General features: G+C 34.0%; 1 protein-coding gene across 3 annotated transcripts in view; it reads right to left on the bottom strand.

The window, feature by feature from the left end:
- GLS (glutaminase) overlaps nucleotides 1-18,575 on the bottom strand; it is an 81,811-nt gene that overhangs the window by 32,288 nt on the left and 30,948 nt on the right. For all 3 annotated transcript variants that reach the window (XM_046018500.1, XM_046018501.1, XM_046018504.1), the window contains exons 8-13: nucleotides 11,437-11,469; nucleotides 11,287-11,345; nucleotides 7,843-7,909; nucleotides 7,250-7,300; nucleotides 4,409-4,585; nucleotides 2,184-2,315 (exon numbers count right to left, since the gene is read on the bottom strand). In XM_046018500.1, coding sequence (XP_045874456.1) covers nucleotides 2,184-2,315; nucleotides 4,409-4,585; nucleotides 7,250-7,300; nucleotides 7,843-7,909; nucleotides 11,287-11,345; nucleotides 11,437-11,469 — 519 coding nt within the window. The remainder of the gene's footprint in view (nucleotides 1-2,183; nucleotides 2,316-4,408; nucleotides 4,586-7,249; nucleotides 7,301-7,842; nucleotides 7,910-11,286; nucleotides 11,346-11,436; nucleotides 11,470-18,575) is intronic.

Below are 18,575 nucleotides of genomic sequence, written 5' to 3'. Positions count from 1 at the left end.
AAACCATGACAATTAAAACATCAGCTTCAAACGTAATTTTCTGTGGGAATGAGTATATATGGAAACTGTCTGATGGAAGCAATTTGAAGCTCCTCTATGAGTACTTCCACAGCTGCCCCAGTAACTGGCAGATAGTCAGGCAGAATGCCAACAAGCAAAAAACTATCAAAATGACTAAAAAAAAAAAAAAAAAAAAAAAGAATCACTAGATGGTTCCACTTATATGGTCATCATCATACAATACCCATTCATGATATAAACCTTCATCAAAGTAGGTTTAGAGGGAATATACCTCAACACAATAAAGACCATATATGAAAAACCCACAGCTAACATCATACTTAATAGGGAAAAAAAATCTTGAAAGCTTTTCGCTTAAGATCAAGAAAAAATGTCCACTCTCACCACTTGTATTCAACACAGTATTGGAAGTCCTAGCCACAGCAATCAGACAGTAAAAGAAACAAAAAGCATCCAAATTGGTAACAAAGAAGTAAAACTTTCACTATTTGCAGATGAAATGATACTCTAGAAAACCCTAAAGACTCCAAAGAACTGATAAATGAATTCAGTAAAGTCACAGAATACAAAATCAATATACAGAAATCCAATGCTATTGGATTATTAGTTTTACACACTAATAATGAAACCACAGAAAGTAAGAAAAAAATCCCATTTATAATTGCACCAAAAATAATAAAATACCTAGGAATAAACTTAACCAAAGAGGAAAGACCTGTACTCTGAACTCTAAAACACTAATGAAGATGACACAAAGCAATAGAGAAGACATTTCCATGCTCATGGAATGGAAGAACAAATATTGTTAAAATGTCTACACTACCCAAAGCCAACTACAGATTTAATGTAATTCTATCAAAATACCAAAAGCATTTTTCATAGAACTAAAACAAACATGCCTGAAATTTGCAAAAAACCCACAAAAGACTCTAAATAGCCAAAGCAATCTTAAAAAAGAACAAAACCAAGGTATCACAATTCTAGACTTCAAGTTGTATTAGAAAGCCATAATAAAACAGCAAGGTGCAGGCACGGAAACAGACACAGATATCAATGAAACAGAACAAAAAATCCGGAATTAAACCCATAATTATATGGTCAATTTATCTTTGACAAAGTAGGAAAGAATATGCAATGCTTTACAAAGACAGACTCTTCAATAAGTGGTGTTGGGGAAACTAGACAGATACATGCAAAATAATGAAAGCGGACCATCTTCTTACACCATACACAAAAATCAACTCAAAATGGATTAAGGAACTACAGTCAACATCTTTCTAGATATGTCTCCTGAAGCAAAGAAAACAAAAGCAAAAATAAAGTATTGGGACGGCATCAAAATAAAGTTTCTGCACAGCAAAGGAAACAATCAACCAAACTAAAAACAACCTATTGAACGAGACCTGCAAATGACCTATTAAAATAAAGGGTTAGTACTAAAATATATAAGGAACTGATATATTGGTGCAGCCACTATGGAAAACAGTATGAAGTTTCCTTAAAAAGTCTAAAAAAAATTGTTAAGAAAGAACTATCCTGTAACCAGTAATCACACTATTCGGCATTTACCCCCAAAATACGAAAACACAAATTTGAAGGGACATATGCACCCCTATGTTTACTGGAGCGTTATTTACAATTGCCAAACTATAGAAAGAGCCCAAGTGCCCATGATGGACGCATGGATAAAGAAGAAGTGATGTGTACATATTTACACAATGGTATATTATTCAGCCGTAAAGAAGAATGAAATCTTGCTATTTGGCTACAACATGGATGAATCCAGAGCATAATGCTAAGTGAAGTAAGCCAGTGAGAGAAAGAAAAATACCATGTGATTTCACTTGTTTATAGAATTTAAGAATCAAAACAAATAAAGAGGGGGGAAAAAAGAGATAAACTAAAAATAGACACAACTATAGAGAACTGCTGGTTACCAGAGAGGAGGGTAGGGAGATGGGTGAAATAGGTGAAGGGGATTAAGACTGCACTTGTCATGATGAACAGTGGATAATGTATAGAATTACTGAATCACTAGATTGTACACCTGAAACTCATATATATCATCATATATTAACTATATTGCAATTAAAATTTAAAAAATGGAATCACTGGCTGTTCCACTAATATGACCACTATTTTCCTTAAGAAAATATGCTTACATGACAGAAATGAATTCCCTTAACGCTGTTGCCCATCTTGTCCAGAGGAGGAGACCAGCACATCATGCCCATGACATTGGGCACAACTAAAAGAATGCCCCCAGCAACTCCGGATTTTGCAGGAAGACCAACCTGAAAATAATTTGAAGAAAAAGATTTTCATGTTAACATTTTAAAAAAAGAAAGGTTATGTCCAACAATAAGGGAATAGGCTTAAAAATTATGGTTTACATACACACAGAATTCTAACATTACAAATGTTGTGGAAAAGTATCTTTCAACATGTTTATAAACAATAAATGAGAAAACACTATTAAAAAACTGAAATATATTTGAATATAGAAAAATTTGAAAAGATAGATAATCTAAGGATTAAAGTCGATTACATCACAAATTGTGGGGCTATGCATGTTTTTATTTTAGTCTCTTAGCCTGTATTTTTTAATTCTATAATAAATACGAATTCAAGTATAAAAAGTTACCTTGAAAAAAATATTCTATGACTAGAGAACAATGAGAAATCATAGCGTCTTTAAAGATTCTCTGTAGGGGTGGCTCAGTCGTTAGCATCTGCCTTCAGCTCAGGTCATGACCCCAGGGTCCTAGGATCAAGCCCTACATTGGGCTCCCTGCCTGGGGGAGCCTACTTCTCCCTCTCCCACTCCCCCTGCTTGTGTTCCCTCTCTACCTCCTGCTTGCATTCCCTCTCTCGCTATGTCTCTCTGTCAAATAAATAAATAAAATCTTTAAAAATTTTAAAAAATTGAAAAGATTCTCTGATACACTGTCAGAGAACTGTCTGAGGAAGAGAAATAAGATGGTAATTTAAATGAATCCTCTTCAAAACTTTTAAGTTTGCATTCTGTAACACTTGACAGTAACTATGATAAAAGATAGTATTAATATCATGAGGGCAGTATTCACTAATGGCTTACTAACATTCCGATACTGAGTATCTATTGCTAGAAGTAATCTTGCATAAAACCTAAGGGAAAAAAAAATCACCTGAATGGGATATACCAACTTACCAGGAATACAAGATACAAAGGACAATGGTATGGATAAAAGGAACAAAATATAGACTGTGAGGAACTGTACAGGATAAATAACCCCCGCTTTTTTTTTCAACTAAAAACAAGAAAAAAGAAGGTCAAGGCGGAGAACACAGATAAAACCAATCACAGTGTATGTCCCTTATTTGCATCCCAAGTCAAACTAGAAAATAATTTTTTTTTAAATTTTTTAAAAGATTTTGTTTATTTATTTGACAGAGAGAGATCACAAGTAGGCAGAGAGGCAGGCAGAGAGAGAGGAGAAAGCAGGCTCCCTGCTGAGCAGAGAGCCCGATGTGGGGCTCGATCCCAGACCCTGGGACCATGACCCGAGCCGAAGGCAGAGGCTTAACCCACTGAGCCACCCAGGCGCCCCCAAACTAGAAAATAATTTATAAGACAATCCAGATCAGCTGAACACTAAATATTTTGAAGCTATTAGAGACCAAGTTGTTTTTATCTTTTTAAATGTAATAATGCTGCTACAGTTTTTTAAAAACGTCCTTATCATTTAGAATTACATACTAAACTACAGCAAGAGTATGAAATAAAGATAAACAATATTGGTCATGCATTGATAATTACTGAAGCTGAGTAGTGGATAACACATTAACTGCATTTCTCTATTTTTCTGTTTTACAAATTTCAAGTAAAATTTTTTTAGGGCATTATGTCTTCACATAAGCAGAATGAGTCAAAGTCTATAGATTTCACAAGTGTACACAAATGTTCACAAGAGCACGACAGAGCTTCATGCAGTATATTTTTGTTAAATATACTTCAAGTGCTTTAAAATATCTACGACAATAACCAAAGACGTTAAACATCACAATTATGTGCACCTTCTGAACGTAAGGAATTCTTGAGAGTATGTAATCACCATAATGCTAAATATTAACAAGAGAAAGCAAAGAAAGTCTATACTAACCGTGTACACTGGAATGCCTTAGAAACAGAAGTCATGCAGTTCTATAAATTAAACTTCAAGTACCCAAGACTATCTGGTAGACTGCTTAACTCTATTCCTTACCAAGTCTGTAACAAATTAACCTTAAAAACAAGTCTCTCTTGTTTTTTGTTCAGCTTTAGAACCAAAGTTCAAACTGTATTTTTAAAAGAACTAGTCCAGACTAGTTTCTTGCCGTAGAAAATTGAGATCAAACAATTACTTACATGGAAAGCAAACTGCCCTGAGAAATCATACATGCCACAGGAGTGCATCAAACTCAGTGTGTTCCGAACTGCTTCCGGGCTCAATACTCTCTCCCCAGTAATCGGACAGAAACCTCCGTTAGCCAGCGTTGCAGCCATCACACTGGCTGACTCACAAGTTACTTCAATGGAGCATAACTAGAAGGAAGAAAAAACTGTCTGAAGATCTAGGTTTACACTCTTTTTTGTACTGCAGTTGACTTCTAAGGTAATCTGTTTCATCTGGTATTTTATACAGATCTGAAATCTTTCTTCTAAGGGGATTACTTTAAAATAACTTAATAACATTCCAAAGATTTTCATTTGAGCGAAGTTCAAGCCCCTTTAAGGTTTATCCCAATTTGCCCAGTTACGTAGTCTTCTCACAGCAAAACTAGGATAGGAAGAGCCAGCCCTTAAGCACTAACATTTGTAACTGCCCAAATGATATTAAAAGTTGTTTAAATATTAATACTTTCTGTAGGATACATTAACAATTGTTTTTAAATCAAAAGAAAAAGGAGCCATGATGTTTTTTAAGATAAAGCAACACACATCAGCAGTATGATAGACAGCATCTACATGAGAAATTACCACTCAACGAAAAAAATGCTAAAATGCCTGACATTTCACTATGGCAAAGTTCAGCATCCCTGTGTAGCAATATGTAAAAAATTAAGGGAAGAAAACTCTAAGATCGCTCTAGCCTTGATATTGTGTGCCTAAATCAAAATGCTACCTTTTAAATCACTTATTAATATTCAAATATTTATTTGATACTGATTATGGGTGCTGGGTAAATTATAATCAATAAAAAAAGGCAAACTCCAGGTGCAGTATAGTTCAGAATTTTCACATTTAAATACAGTCAAAATAATGGAAATAGTTTATCATAGCAAACCCAAATTTACCCGTAAAATGGAAACAATAAATATGCTCCATTTTTCCTTTACAGCAACCAAAACTGTGGGGGTAGGAGAGGAAGTAGAGGAGAACAAAGATGGGAAGAGGGAGCGGGAGGAAAAGACTAGGTTCTCAACTTGTAAGCTTTCCTTACCCACCGTTCAAGATTCTGCAAGAGGCACAAAAGGGGTCTGGGAGAGCGAGAAGGAAAACTAGCTACAGTGCATGAGGAAACTGACAGGGAACCACTTTTTGTCTTTTACTTTTATTTGTATAAAAATCTCTTCCCTATTTTTCGAAACTAGAAAACCTACTTACTATACTGACCCAGACAGCAAAGACTTATAGAAGATTTAATCATGAAACTTTCTAAAATAAATAAGATTTAAATTCCAATGATTATTTCCCAATTTATACTTGGTATTACTTGGAATTTTGTTTGTCATAAAATGATATACTACTAATTTTACAAATCCCAATCTGAAAGTACTTTCCTGATACCCTGACAGATGTTCAATTACATGTAGCCGTTCTCCAAAAAAGTAAGGCTTCTATGGCCTTCTCTTCATTTTTGCTCAGAAGTACAGACATTTCACAGTAGATTAGTAGCACCTAGGCTGTGGTAGCCAAAGTAAAGTATGTATACCAAAGGAAAAGCAGCATTAATGTATGGAAGAAATTCGTACGGGCTAGGGCAAAAAATAGGGCTACTGGATATAAGTAAATAGGACACTATACTTTATATAATACCTTTTGAATTCAAAGGAATTTCACACAAAGCATCTCATGTTATCTTCAATGTAATGCAGAAAGTTAGGGTAAGCATGTGCTATGCATAATGAAACAAGGCCTAAGTAACTGAAATTAGGTCACATGGTTTTTGGTTTTTTTTTTTAAAGTGGCCAGATTAGACCTTGATTTTATATTGACAGTTTGGATTCTTGATTCACAATTCTTTACATTAGCAGGTGACAAACTGCCATCAAAATCTACTTCATGGGGCGCCTGGGTGGCTCAGTGGGTTAAAGCCTCTGCTTTCGGCTCAGGTCGTGATCCCCCAGGGTCCTGGGATCAAGCCCCGCATCAGGCTCTCTGCTAAGCAGGGAGCCTGCTTCCTCCTCTCTCTGCCTGCCTCTCTGCCTACTTGTGATCTCTGTCTGTCAAATAAATAAATAAAATCTTTAAAAAAAAAAAATCTACTTCATTATCAATCTTCCTTACATATTCTTGAAAATTACAAATTCTAAATTCAAGCACATCTTCAAAAGTACAGACAGATAAATGTAAGGTTAACTACATTTAGAAATCAATTGATTTCAATTTAGAAATCAATGGAAAGTAATTTGTTACTATGTAGCTTGACATTATAGCCCATTGGAAGGTCCAATCTTACTATATCTGTAGGAATGAAATGAACTGAAAACACAGGGAGAAAAGAGAGTTGTCCTGGAAGGTTATTTAAAACCAAGTTCTATAACCACAGATTATGTGTGTGGCCCACCTCTCTCACGAATGCGGAGAGCTGCTTTAACTTAGAAAAAAACCCATCATATGACACTGCAAAAATGAATTAAACCAACCAAGAAACTGCCTCTTCAAGATGCTGAATATAAACACTCTGATAAACAAATTCTCCACAATTGAAAAGCTAAGAAATCAGCTTAGTTTAAATAAGGACAAGCAAATTTCTAGAGTTATACATCATTTTTGACACTTCTTAAATATAGTGTTTTTACAGAAAAAAACTCCCTCACATTCTGAGGCATGACATTTTAGGAGAAAAAGACATGAAATTATCTTTCATGAAGCCTTTTCGGGAAGGTCAGTGGTAAGTGTATTCTGTCTTAACCTGGAGCCATGATTCTGCAAAGTGTGACACGCCTATTTACATATTCAAGTCATACAGTTAAAGTAAATTACCTGGAAATAGAAGTCTAATATACCAACCATGTCTGTGCCTTCTGGAAAACACTGAAAAAACAGAAAGGCAATTAAAAACAAGAATATATGCACATAACTAAAAGACACACAGAGATTAAATTTAAAATGTAGACAAATGTTTCACCTTGAGAAAACAGCACATAATTTGTAAACAGTACAAACATGAAAAAACATGAAATATAAGAACAATAAAATAAAACTACGTCACATACAGATTTCTAAATACTATAAACTGATTCATAATTCATAAACTAAGTTACTGGACCACTCTTAAAACTTAAAAATCCAATTTAATCAACAATAGTCTGGCATTATACTTTTGGAAAAATGGGTTAATCCTTAAGCAAAAGCTGCATTAATAAAACTAGTCAAATACTTGAATACTGCCAGATTTTAAATCGATTTAATATTACTACCATTTTGACACACCATTAACTCGAGTGTTTTACAAAAATTTCTGCACTTAAATAGTAATAGGTAGTTGCTTATAAGTTGTTGCTGAGTTCTCAGCATATATCTCAATGTATTTTATTAAATAAAATAATTTGAAATAGAAACAAAAATTCAAAAACCTTTTTTTCTTTTAGGTAATATCCTATTGCAAAGTTTCGATCTCCACTTTCTCTTTCAGACTGAAACCTAGGAAGAAAAGAAAATTACTCTATTTAGAAAATTTCTCTACTTATTTCATATAAGAGTATGATTGTTCTGTAGTTTAATTTATACAGCAAAGTACAGCATAAAGAACACTGACCTAAGAGTCAAGACTGCTAGGTTCCAGTCCCAGTTCTGTCAAACAGGCTAGCTATGTGTCTTGAGGAAGTCATTTAAGCGACAATTCTTGTAGCCTTTACTTCCTCAGCTGTAAAAGGACTGAAGTGAGGTACACCCTTTCTAATCTCCATATTTTGTGAATAAAGAAGCTAATTTTAAAATTATCAGATATTCCACCATTAAAAAATACACTAAAAAGTTGCAGAATCTTCTGGATCCTCAAAAAGTATAATAATCAATTCCAACTGAGGGAATGCATGGAAATTTCACCGAGAGAGGGACAAATGAAATGGGCCTTTCAGCATTTGTTGGATTAACAGATTTCAGGAGGAAGCCTAGGCAGTGGCAAATTCCATGTAGCACAAAGATAAAAAGTATAAAAGACAGAACTTCACTGAAGAATGGCACATATTCTGATGTATCTGGGAAATAGGGTTCATGGAAAAGAGTGGAGAAACATCAAACTAACAAAGGAGACTAGGACCACATTATCAAAACCGATAAATGCTAAAAATGGCTCCTGACTGCCAACAAAATGAAAGCTTAAAGGCTTCCAATCAAATTACCTTGTGAGATCTATATTTTGGAAGGGTGACTCTAACATCAGTTTGGGAAAAGGGAAAAAGAAAGGATGACTGATGTTCTTAGGAGACTGGAGTGTTAAGAGCCACTGAAAGCCTGAACTGAGGTGGTGGTGATAGAAATGGAAGGAGAGGTACGATCAAACATGAGAGCAGTTCAGCAGATCTTCCAACCTGATGGGAAAGAGGAGAAACAGGGTGAATGAAGTCTGGACAAAAGTCTAGATTTCTAATGCAGTCTACTGAAAGGATCATGGTATCAACTGATGGGAACCCTGGAGCACAGAGCAGTTTGAGAAGAAAGAGAATGAGTTTTAATTTTAGACAGATTCAATTTGCAGCACATTTGAGAAATCAACGTACAAGTGTCCAGAAGGCTGCTGACAAGAGGAACCATGGGTGACACACTTTGTACTATCGATCATGGAGTTGGGGGTGGCAGTCCTCTCTAACTAGACGTTTTAAAGTTTCTGTGGTCAGAAAAACCATGCTGAATGTGGAAAGCTCTTGAAAATAAACTTGTCAACCTGCCATGCCTTTAAAAAAAAACATAGTGCACTAACTACTTAGCAATTACCACAATGCCCAGCATTGGCTCTATTCAACAAACACTAAATCAAGCGCCTATTACCTGCCAGAAAAGTGAACTGGAAGATATTCTATCAGGTCTAACGGAGATCAGAGTCTAATAATAGTGATGGAGCAGAGAGACACAGAGTAAGCTCAATTAAATATGGTAATATGAGACCACAGAAGAGAGATGAGATGCGATTCACAAAAAACTTCTGGGCAAAGATATTTAAGCAGATGAATAAAAGTTGGTACAGTAGAAAATTTTTGCCTCCTGAAACATGTGGTACAAAGTATCACCTAGTTAGTAGTCATGACAAAACTGTTTCAGCTTTATCTAACCACAGGAAACAACAGATCTATTCAAAACAGAAAATATCCACTATAGCCCATGGGCCAGATTTTCATAAATAGTTTCTTGGAACACCACCTCATACTGTCTATAGCTACTTTCTTACCAAAACAGTAGAAATGAATAGTTGAAACAGAGTCTCTGTGGCCCATAAGTCTGAAATATTTACTATGAAATATTTACTATCCGGTCCTTCACAGAGAAACTTAGTTAATTCCTTCTTGGTAAAAAAAGTGAATGCCACTCCTCAAAGAAAGCCATTTAATAAAATTTTATGAAGCAAGGGTTTAGGGCAGGGAGACTCTTCTATTTCAATAAAGCAAAAGAGACATAAATGCCTTGCATGAACCTTAATTCCCAGGGAAAAAAGGCTGTAACAGGCATTTAGGGGACAGTTGGGGACATTTACATATTAAAGATATTTTTAAATTAATGCTAGTGATCTTAAATTTGTTGATGGTATTATGATTATGTAGGAGACTGTCCTTATTCTTGGACTACACACATTGAGTTATTTAAAGGTGAAATGCTGTTCTATTAGGTCAGGAAAAAAAATCCCATCATAATCATGTATATTTACATATATGTACATATATAGAGAGAGAGACAGGTTTTTAAATGCCTCTATTTAAAGAAAGAGGTTGAGGAAAAGCAAATGAGACAAAAATATTAATCAGAAAATATAGGTGAAAATATCCAAATATTCATTATTCTTTCAACTTTTCTGTAGACTGGCAAATTTCAAAATTAAAAAATTGGGGTCAAAGTCAAGTTAGCCAGGCAGAGAAATTGAGAGAGGTAAGACAGGGGAACCTGGGTGGCTCAGGGAGTTAAGTGTCCAACTCTTAGTTTCTTTTTTCTGTTTCTTTTTTTTTTTTTTTTAATATTTGATTTATTTATTTGACAGAGATCACAAGTAGGCAGAGAGGCAGGCAGAGAGAGAGGAGGAAGCAGGCTCCCTGCCGAGCAGAGAGCTGGATGCAGGGCTCGATCCCAGGACCCTGAGATCATGACCTGAGCTGAAGGCAGAGGCTTTAACCCACTGAGCCACCCAGGTGCCTCTTTTAGTTTCTGCTCAAGTCATGACCTCAGGGCCATGGGAATTGACCCCGAGATGGGCTCCTAGTTCAGCCCAGAGTCAGCTTGTCCCTCCTCTCCCTCTTTTCCCCCCTGCCCCACCCCAGCTCGCATGCTCTCTTGCTCTCAAAATGAGTAAATAAATAAATTCTTTAAAAAAAAGAGAGAGAGACAAAACATGTATCACAGGCAAAAAGAAAACTGAATAACTATCAGTAATTTTTTAAAAAGATTTTATTTATTTGTCAGAGAGAGAATACACAAGCAGGAGGAGTAGCAGGCAGAGAGAGAAGGCGGCTCCCTGCTGAGCAAGGACCAGGGTGTGGGACTCAATCCCAGGATCCTACAATCATGACCTGAGCAGAATGAGCCACCCAGGTATCCCTAACTACCAGCAATTTAAGGTACAGTTGGGTTCTTTTCTAATTCTGTAATTACCCACAAGAAGTTTATCAAAACTGTTTAAAGCATTTATTTATTCACTGAAGTAAACCCTAGGACCAACAAGGGAAAACAGATTAATTCTAAGTATACTGTGTATTACAATAGGGAGACAGGTGGGGCAAGACAGCATTTAAAATAGATTCTATAATCTAGTTACTTTTGTTAATTTAAAGAGGCTTGGCCTATTATAAAAAACTTAAGCCACAAGTCAGACTCACGTTGCATTACTGAATCCAACATATTCATTGCCAGCCATCTTATTCAAAAACTGCATCACCTGTAAACGAAAATTAGAAAGTATTAGTCAAAAAACAAATATATAAGGAATATAAATATAGCACAAAAACTGAATTCCATATTGCACTTACATAGTCAAATTTTTCAGCATTATTCACTCCTTGCTGCAAAGAAATGAGACATAAATGTTAATATCGGCATCACCCCACAGTTAAGTTTTAAGTGAATATAGTATCAAACTTTCAAACTGCTATCATTATGATTAATATACTGTGCATTAGTACTTTTAAGACTAGGAAATACTCTAAAATAATTTAATATTTACATAAACTTTCTATACATTCTTTTAACAACACCAATATGTTGAGAATGGATCTGAATTACAAAGGGAATGCTTTATTTTAAGTGTATCTTTACCCAACCCAAAGTTACAGAATTTTAGTTACCCCAAGTCCCCTTAACTTTCAGGACAACACATAATATTCTAGAATGTATCTTATTTAATTTCATATTTCAAAAAAACTTAAAATAAAGTTTCACCCTTAGAAAAGAATTGAGTATTTATAAATTATGGTTTTCAATTTAGAACGATCTACTTATATTTAAAATAACCTTAAACCAGTATTAGAGTTAGAAAAATGAGTTATGTTGCAAAACTAACTAAACTTTTATAATCCTAGTATATGCAAACATTCTGAATACATTCTGCTAGTGTAAAGAAAGCTCTACCTTTAACATCTCAAATGTATTAACAATACTTGAACTAAAAAATATAATATTCCATAGTCTCTAAAAAAATTAGCTACATTTGAATTTAGCATTATGCCAATTCAGAGCATGGAAGATGTATTGTTTCGTCACTGCTATTTCTGGTATGTTAGCTACTGCAATGTCAATAGGAAAAAAACCTATGTAACGTGATCAGTTCAAGTAGCCAAATGGTTTCATTTTACCTCGGCGAAGTTTACAAAGCAGTAAGATGTAGATCTGAAATCAAACGTATTAATTGGTGATGTGCACCCAACAGAAACAATACATCTCTAATTTTTAAAACAGGTTTAAAATAATTTGACAGCTAAAAATTTTTAAACAAATTTCTTAATTTTACCCTCAAAAATTCCAAAACATTACACTTTCAAATTTTATTATGAGGGGGAAAACCTGTACCACAGAATTATTTAACTGAATAAAGCCAGGTTCATTCTCCACTTTACAAGTGGACTAGGATGTGGCTGATAATCCATGAAACCTTACAAATCAACTTATTTAAGGAAGGATGTCAATCACATATACAATCAGTAGCTGAAAAGAACACACTATTTCATCAAAATTCGGCATTAACAAAGCTTAAACAAGATAAGGATAATTTAGCTACAGCCATTTTGTAATCACTATCTATGTATTTTCTCTAAAGTGCCTTTTGACATATTTTAAGTTTTCTTTCCTTATAATACACCAGAATTCAAAATGTAGAAATGTAAGTCGAAAGCTGTTCAATGAAAAATAATTAAAAGAAGAAATTACCAACTTCATTGAACTGTTGCAGTTGTCAAAATATTCCATAGATCCTAATGCTGTAAAATATGTAACAACATTTAAACCACAAAAACCTTTTTAACCTTTGAAAAAGCACAAAAAAAAAAAAAAACACAACTCTTTTGGAAAAGGATGTCAGCATTTGCATTGGGATGTTACATGGGTAATTACCATTATACAATTAATCAATGTAAAATAGACAGGTTATACTGAACTTTCATTCTCTGACCTAAACTGTCCCTACAAAACAAATACAAATTTTCTTTATTTAGCTGTCACATTTAATAAAAAGAACAGAAAAAAAACCTTTCAACTCTAGACTATGGTTCCATGCTTGGTCTACTTTGCAGCTTACTAAATTAAAGCACAATTGAGTTTTGCTTCTATGCTGTTCTTTAAAAACAACTGATATTTACAAATGTCAATCATTATATAATTTTGGAGAAGCTATTTGAAATGTCCTAGGCAGATTATATAAACAAGCCAAATAAAGTATCTCACTGATTTTTGTTGACCCAAGAAAGTCTCTCCCCAAACCTTCCCCCATTTAAATGTAAAAGCACTTGATCAATGTTGGTTCTTACTATCTACCCTGAAAATAGTATTTAATTTAAGTCAATAAAATATATTTGCCCCCGTATCTCTTGGGAGGATTCGGTGTATCCCAGGGATTTCATTACAAAAAGTTAATTTCTAAAAACAAACAAACAAAAAAAACTGTATAAAGTTTATTTGCAAAGATGTGAAAGAAAAAGCACACATAAAAAATAGACTAAACCCCCAAAGGCAAAAATGTAAACTGTAAAAAAAAAAAAAAAATCCATCATCATTCTCTATCATTATCTAGTAGAGGGTTACAGAGGGGTGGAAGAAGAGATGTTATGAAAATCAGAAGCCAGGAATGGGTACATGGGGGCTAGTTATACTATCATGTTTATTTTGTATATGTTTGAAATTTTTCATAAAAAAAGTTGAAGAAAAAAAATGTTTATTTGTTAATAATGTCCCATCTTAATTTACAGCAGTTACTTTCTATAGCTAAAATTAAGAAATTAAATCTTCCTATTTAAAATTTTCCAGATGTATGAGTTGAGAAATCTTGCTGACAACAGAGGAGTAGATTGAAATAGGAAAGGTTCTGTTACAGCAATACCACTCGGCTCTTTACATATAAAAGTCAGCCCATCCGTAAAACTTATACTTAATGCTCTTACTAACAACTTGATTAGATTCTCTGTGCATTTCGTTGAAACCAAAGACCTAGTAACAACCTTGTATACAAAGGGCTGCTCCATTCTTTGCAATGATTCATATCCTCCCTCAATACCACTGACTCTAATATTTCAAAATGTTCTTTTTTGTTGGTGCCCTAGAGGTTTTTACAACCTAAAGCAGTGCACTATAGTAAAATTTGGGATGCATGTGAAGTATGCCTTCTAATGAAAACTGGAAGGAAATCTGGACAAAGGCAATCTAATTTTTTTTAAAATTTTTTTTTTTTTTATTTGACAGAGAGAAATCACAACTAGGCAGAGAGGCAGGTAGAGAGAGAGGAGAAAGCAGGCTCCCTGCGGAGCAGAGAGCCGGATGTGGGGCTCGATCCCAGGTCCCTGGGATCATGACCTGAGCAGAAGGCAGAGGCTTTAACCCACTGAGCCACCCAGGCGCCCCAAAGGCAATCTAATTTTAAGAAAGACACATATGAAAACTGAAATTTGGAAACTGATAGTCTTAAAACTACTAATGCCCCTTTATCTCTTGGGAAAAAAAAACTCCCATAACAGGATTATGCTTAGCCCAGTTTTAAGTCACTCTACAACCATTATTAGATATGTTAATTCTAGAAAAAGTTATAGTGATACATAGTAAGTATATTAGGAAAACTCAAAAAAAAATAAATAGGAGAAAATACATTCACCAAGTGAAATTTTTTTTTTTCTTTTGGTGTGTGTGAGAAAGTGTTTTTATTAAAGGAAGGGGACAGTTCTCATGGGCAGAATGAGCTGCACTGTAATTGTAAGGAGTGACTGATAATACACATGTAAATTGTGTCCCTCCATAGAGAGAAAGGAAGTTTCTAAAGGGATTTTCATATGTTAAAAAAGACTTACAGGAACCTGGAGATCAAATGACTTTTAAAAAGCAAACCATGTTTTGTTTGAAAACAGTAGTAATCAGATCCAGAGACTAGAAAAGTATACAAATTAGTTCCTCTGTAAACATACCTACACTAACTTAAGAAATTTCCATTTAATTAAAGAAAACTTTATGAATGAAAATGTGATAAACAGGCACAGAGTTTTAAACACTGGCTGTTAAAAGAATTAATATAACCATGTTGGAGTGTTTTTATAGCTTGTTTTTACAACATACTCCTGAATTCAATGATGAATTATACATTAAAACATAGGTGAAAATATTACAGTTAACAGGGACATATGCTAATAAATTTAATATAAAAATGATTCATTTGAAGTCCATGCATTAATCAGTTATTTTGTAAGTATATCACTTGATTTCATTCATAAAGTATGGAGGCGTAAAAGCCAATCGAAAATTAGCAATCACAGAGGAAAGAGGAAAGAGGCATAAAAGAGGCAAAAAGAAGTAACTAAAAATGATTTTATGGAATACTCTTAGTTTAATCTTGCCACAGAAAATGCTTTAAAGCTAAATAATACTTGAGGAGTCACAATAGATATTACAGGTAAAAAATAATACTCTAAATCTAGTATTATCTAAATTAACCCTAAATATAGAAAGTTCTGTTGGCAATAAATTATTTGCCTTTCATTAAAAAAACCCCTCAACCAATCCAACTGATATAAACCTGGAGTGAATAAAACAATAACATAATAAAATCACCAAATCCAAAGCATCACCCAGTGCTCCCCAGAGCCATAAACCACCTTAAAAGTGTGGCTCACAGGCATATCCAAAAGGTTGCTGCTAACATAACCAAACTGAGCACTACATACATACCAACTAAATTCATCCTATTTTCATGGAGAATGACTGAATTGTCTTTTAAAAAGAAAAAAAAAATCTGATTTTTAAAATTTAAAAACATTTCTGATTTAAAAAAAAAAAATCAGACTTCTTTAAATGACAAAAACTGGAAAATACCACCAGAATAAGGAGAGACATAAACACAGAAGACAATGTAACTTATGCTTTACCTTTAAAATACAAAAGCAGAATTATGGCAATTATCTTGAAATCCACTGTCCTCATTTCCCACCCTAACCCTCAAGTTATCTGAAGATCTTAACTTTTAAACTAAATCTAGGTGAAGTTTTTACCACTACAAAGAAAAAAATTACATACGTATACTGCTATTTCATCCAGAGTTAACTGTGCTCCTTTCAAATTTATTTTTACTCTTCCTTTTAAACCAAGCAACCATATTATCATCATCAGATAAAACAAACTGCATCAGAAAGTATTCCTTTAAACTTAGTAGTTACCACAAAGAAAAAAAAAAGGATATTAATTTTATAGTTGTTTAATTATGTGCATTTTAAGTACAAAATGACATTTGGTTTTTTGAAGGTATTTACCTATATAAGCTTTGTTTACAATTTTAAATATTGGAGTTTTCCTATAAGTTTAGTAGTTAAGAATTTATGCAACAGGTTCCTTCTGTCCAAATCCTCCTCTTTTCCACAATCTGCTAATCCTTTTGAACATTTGCTCTGCCTCTTCCCCCATTTCCTGAGGATCATCTCCAATCCTACAAGGAAAAAATATCAATACTACAAAATTAAGAAATAAAGAGTCTTACTAAAGACTCTACTTAATTATTTGGGGTGGGGCGGGAGAAGACTAACATGAGCAGAAGGTTTTAATAGCACCACATAAAGTTGAAGTTTGAAAAAAAAAAATCCTTAACGTCATCAACTAAAAGCGCTAAAAAATAAAATTCACATCTAGTAGCCACGGTAAAATATCCACGCTTTGGATACTCAAATGCAAGCTCCCTGAGAAAGCATTAGTTCCTTACAGACAGCAGGTACTGACTAATGTCCAAAGAATGACTGTATTACACCCACTAAAAATCAGATGTGACTTTTAAGCCAATAAATTGTTATCTTTTGAGCCAGTTAAAATTAAGAAAATAAAATTCCTGCTTTTTGGACAATATAACCATGCTAGGTCAAGACAAAGATGTCATCAAGAGAAGCAGCAAACACCTACATTAACTATGGTCGACTGAACTGTAATGAAGCGCAAACAAACCAGATTTGGCTCAGGCCCCGCTCTACTGCTGTCAATCCCTGTCTAGTCTCCGTTTCCTCGCTGCATAAAGTAAGTAGGCTGAACTTGAAGACCCTTTCAGCTACGGTTTTGTTACCTCAATTTCGATTACCAATTCATAAATATGTGATCATACAACTTTCACAGATCACATACAGATTTTTAGAGGAGTTCTGAATTCTTTAAAAAAAAAAAAACCCAAAAAACACAAAACAAAAAAAAACAACCTAAAGAAGTATTACATTCCGGGACAGTCAGTTTTACAGAGGGAGATGAAGCTTACCCCTCCAAGACTTAGATGAACTTCATTAAAGAAAGAGAAAAAAAACTTGTGAAACACTTCTAAAAGCAAAACAAACATTCCAAGAAAGTGACCTTAAATATGAACTATATCCCAAAGCCTCATTTTCAACTTTGCCAGTAAATTAAAAATGTTTATATGTTTAAAATCACCGATCAAATTTAAATACAAGATGACTCAGTTAAACTCTTGCACTGTTGGACACTGAACCACATTTATGTTGTGTATATGTGGTTTTTTTCACTGTTTCATATTAATGTGGCTCAACGGGACTTTTATGGCTCATGACCAAACAGGAGAAGTGAGACGGAGGAAGTAATGTTGTGATATGACCAGACATGCATTTCTCACATGCAGCATTTCAGCATAGTCTATGAAACCCATGAATCATTAAACAAAAGATGTTTAAATGCATGCAGTTAAGGAAAGCTTCCTTTAATCATTTATACATGCCCTTTCCTGAAAATATTATTGATGTGCTATGTTACTCTTTCTCCAATATGAGAGTTCTTCAACTTGGACTCACAGATCAGCTTCAAAGGGTCTGTAAACTCCTTAGTTAATATAAAATCATCATTAAGTGAACATTTTTCTGGGAAGACCCAAAGAAGGTTTAGAACCATTCTACTGGTTTCTCATCAAGCAAGCACTAATACATAGGTTGTGTTATTACAGCTCTCCTTACCTCTAATTTGTTACTTATTCAAATCTAAACAATTATTAATGAGACTTTTCTCTCACCACAGTGTTTACTAAATTTCACTGTAAGGACCCATTTATACTCGTGTCCATCACACACTACAAGGTAAGCAAGCTACCTGAAAGAAGGACTGTGGCTAGCACAGATCTGTATTATAATTTTCTACAATAAACAAATATTCTTTTACCTCAAATTGACAATTTTTATCTTAGTTAAAACAGTCATGAATAGCTAAATATTATAATGGGCAAAATAAAAATTTCCAGTCTTCTAAAATGAGTTAAAGAATAATCCTTGGTATAATACCTATCTCACTAGAGTTACAAGGATTAAGTGGACGAACGCTTATAAAGTATTTGTCCTAAAATAACAACTAAACATACATAATTCTTATGGTAGTAGTCTTCTATTTTAAAGCCTTTTCTCATGAACATAAAAAATTTATGAAAAAGGAGTTCCAGTATAGAAATTAGATA

The sequence above is a fragment of the Meles meles genome, chromosome 9 (assembly GCF_922984935.1).
Source record: "Meles meles chromosome 9, mMelMel3.1 paternal haplotype, whole genome shotgun sequence".
Taxonomy (NCBI): domain Eukaryota; kingdom Metazoa; phylum Chordata; class Mammalia; order Carnivora; family Mustelidae; genus Meles; species Meles meles.
Note: the sequence above shows the minus strand (reverse complement) of the source record. Positions and strands in the feature narration are given on the sequence as shown.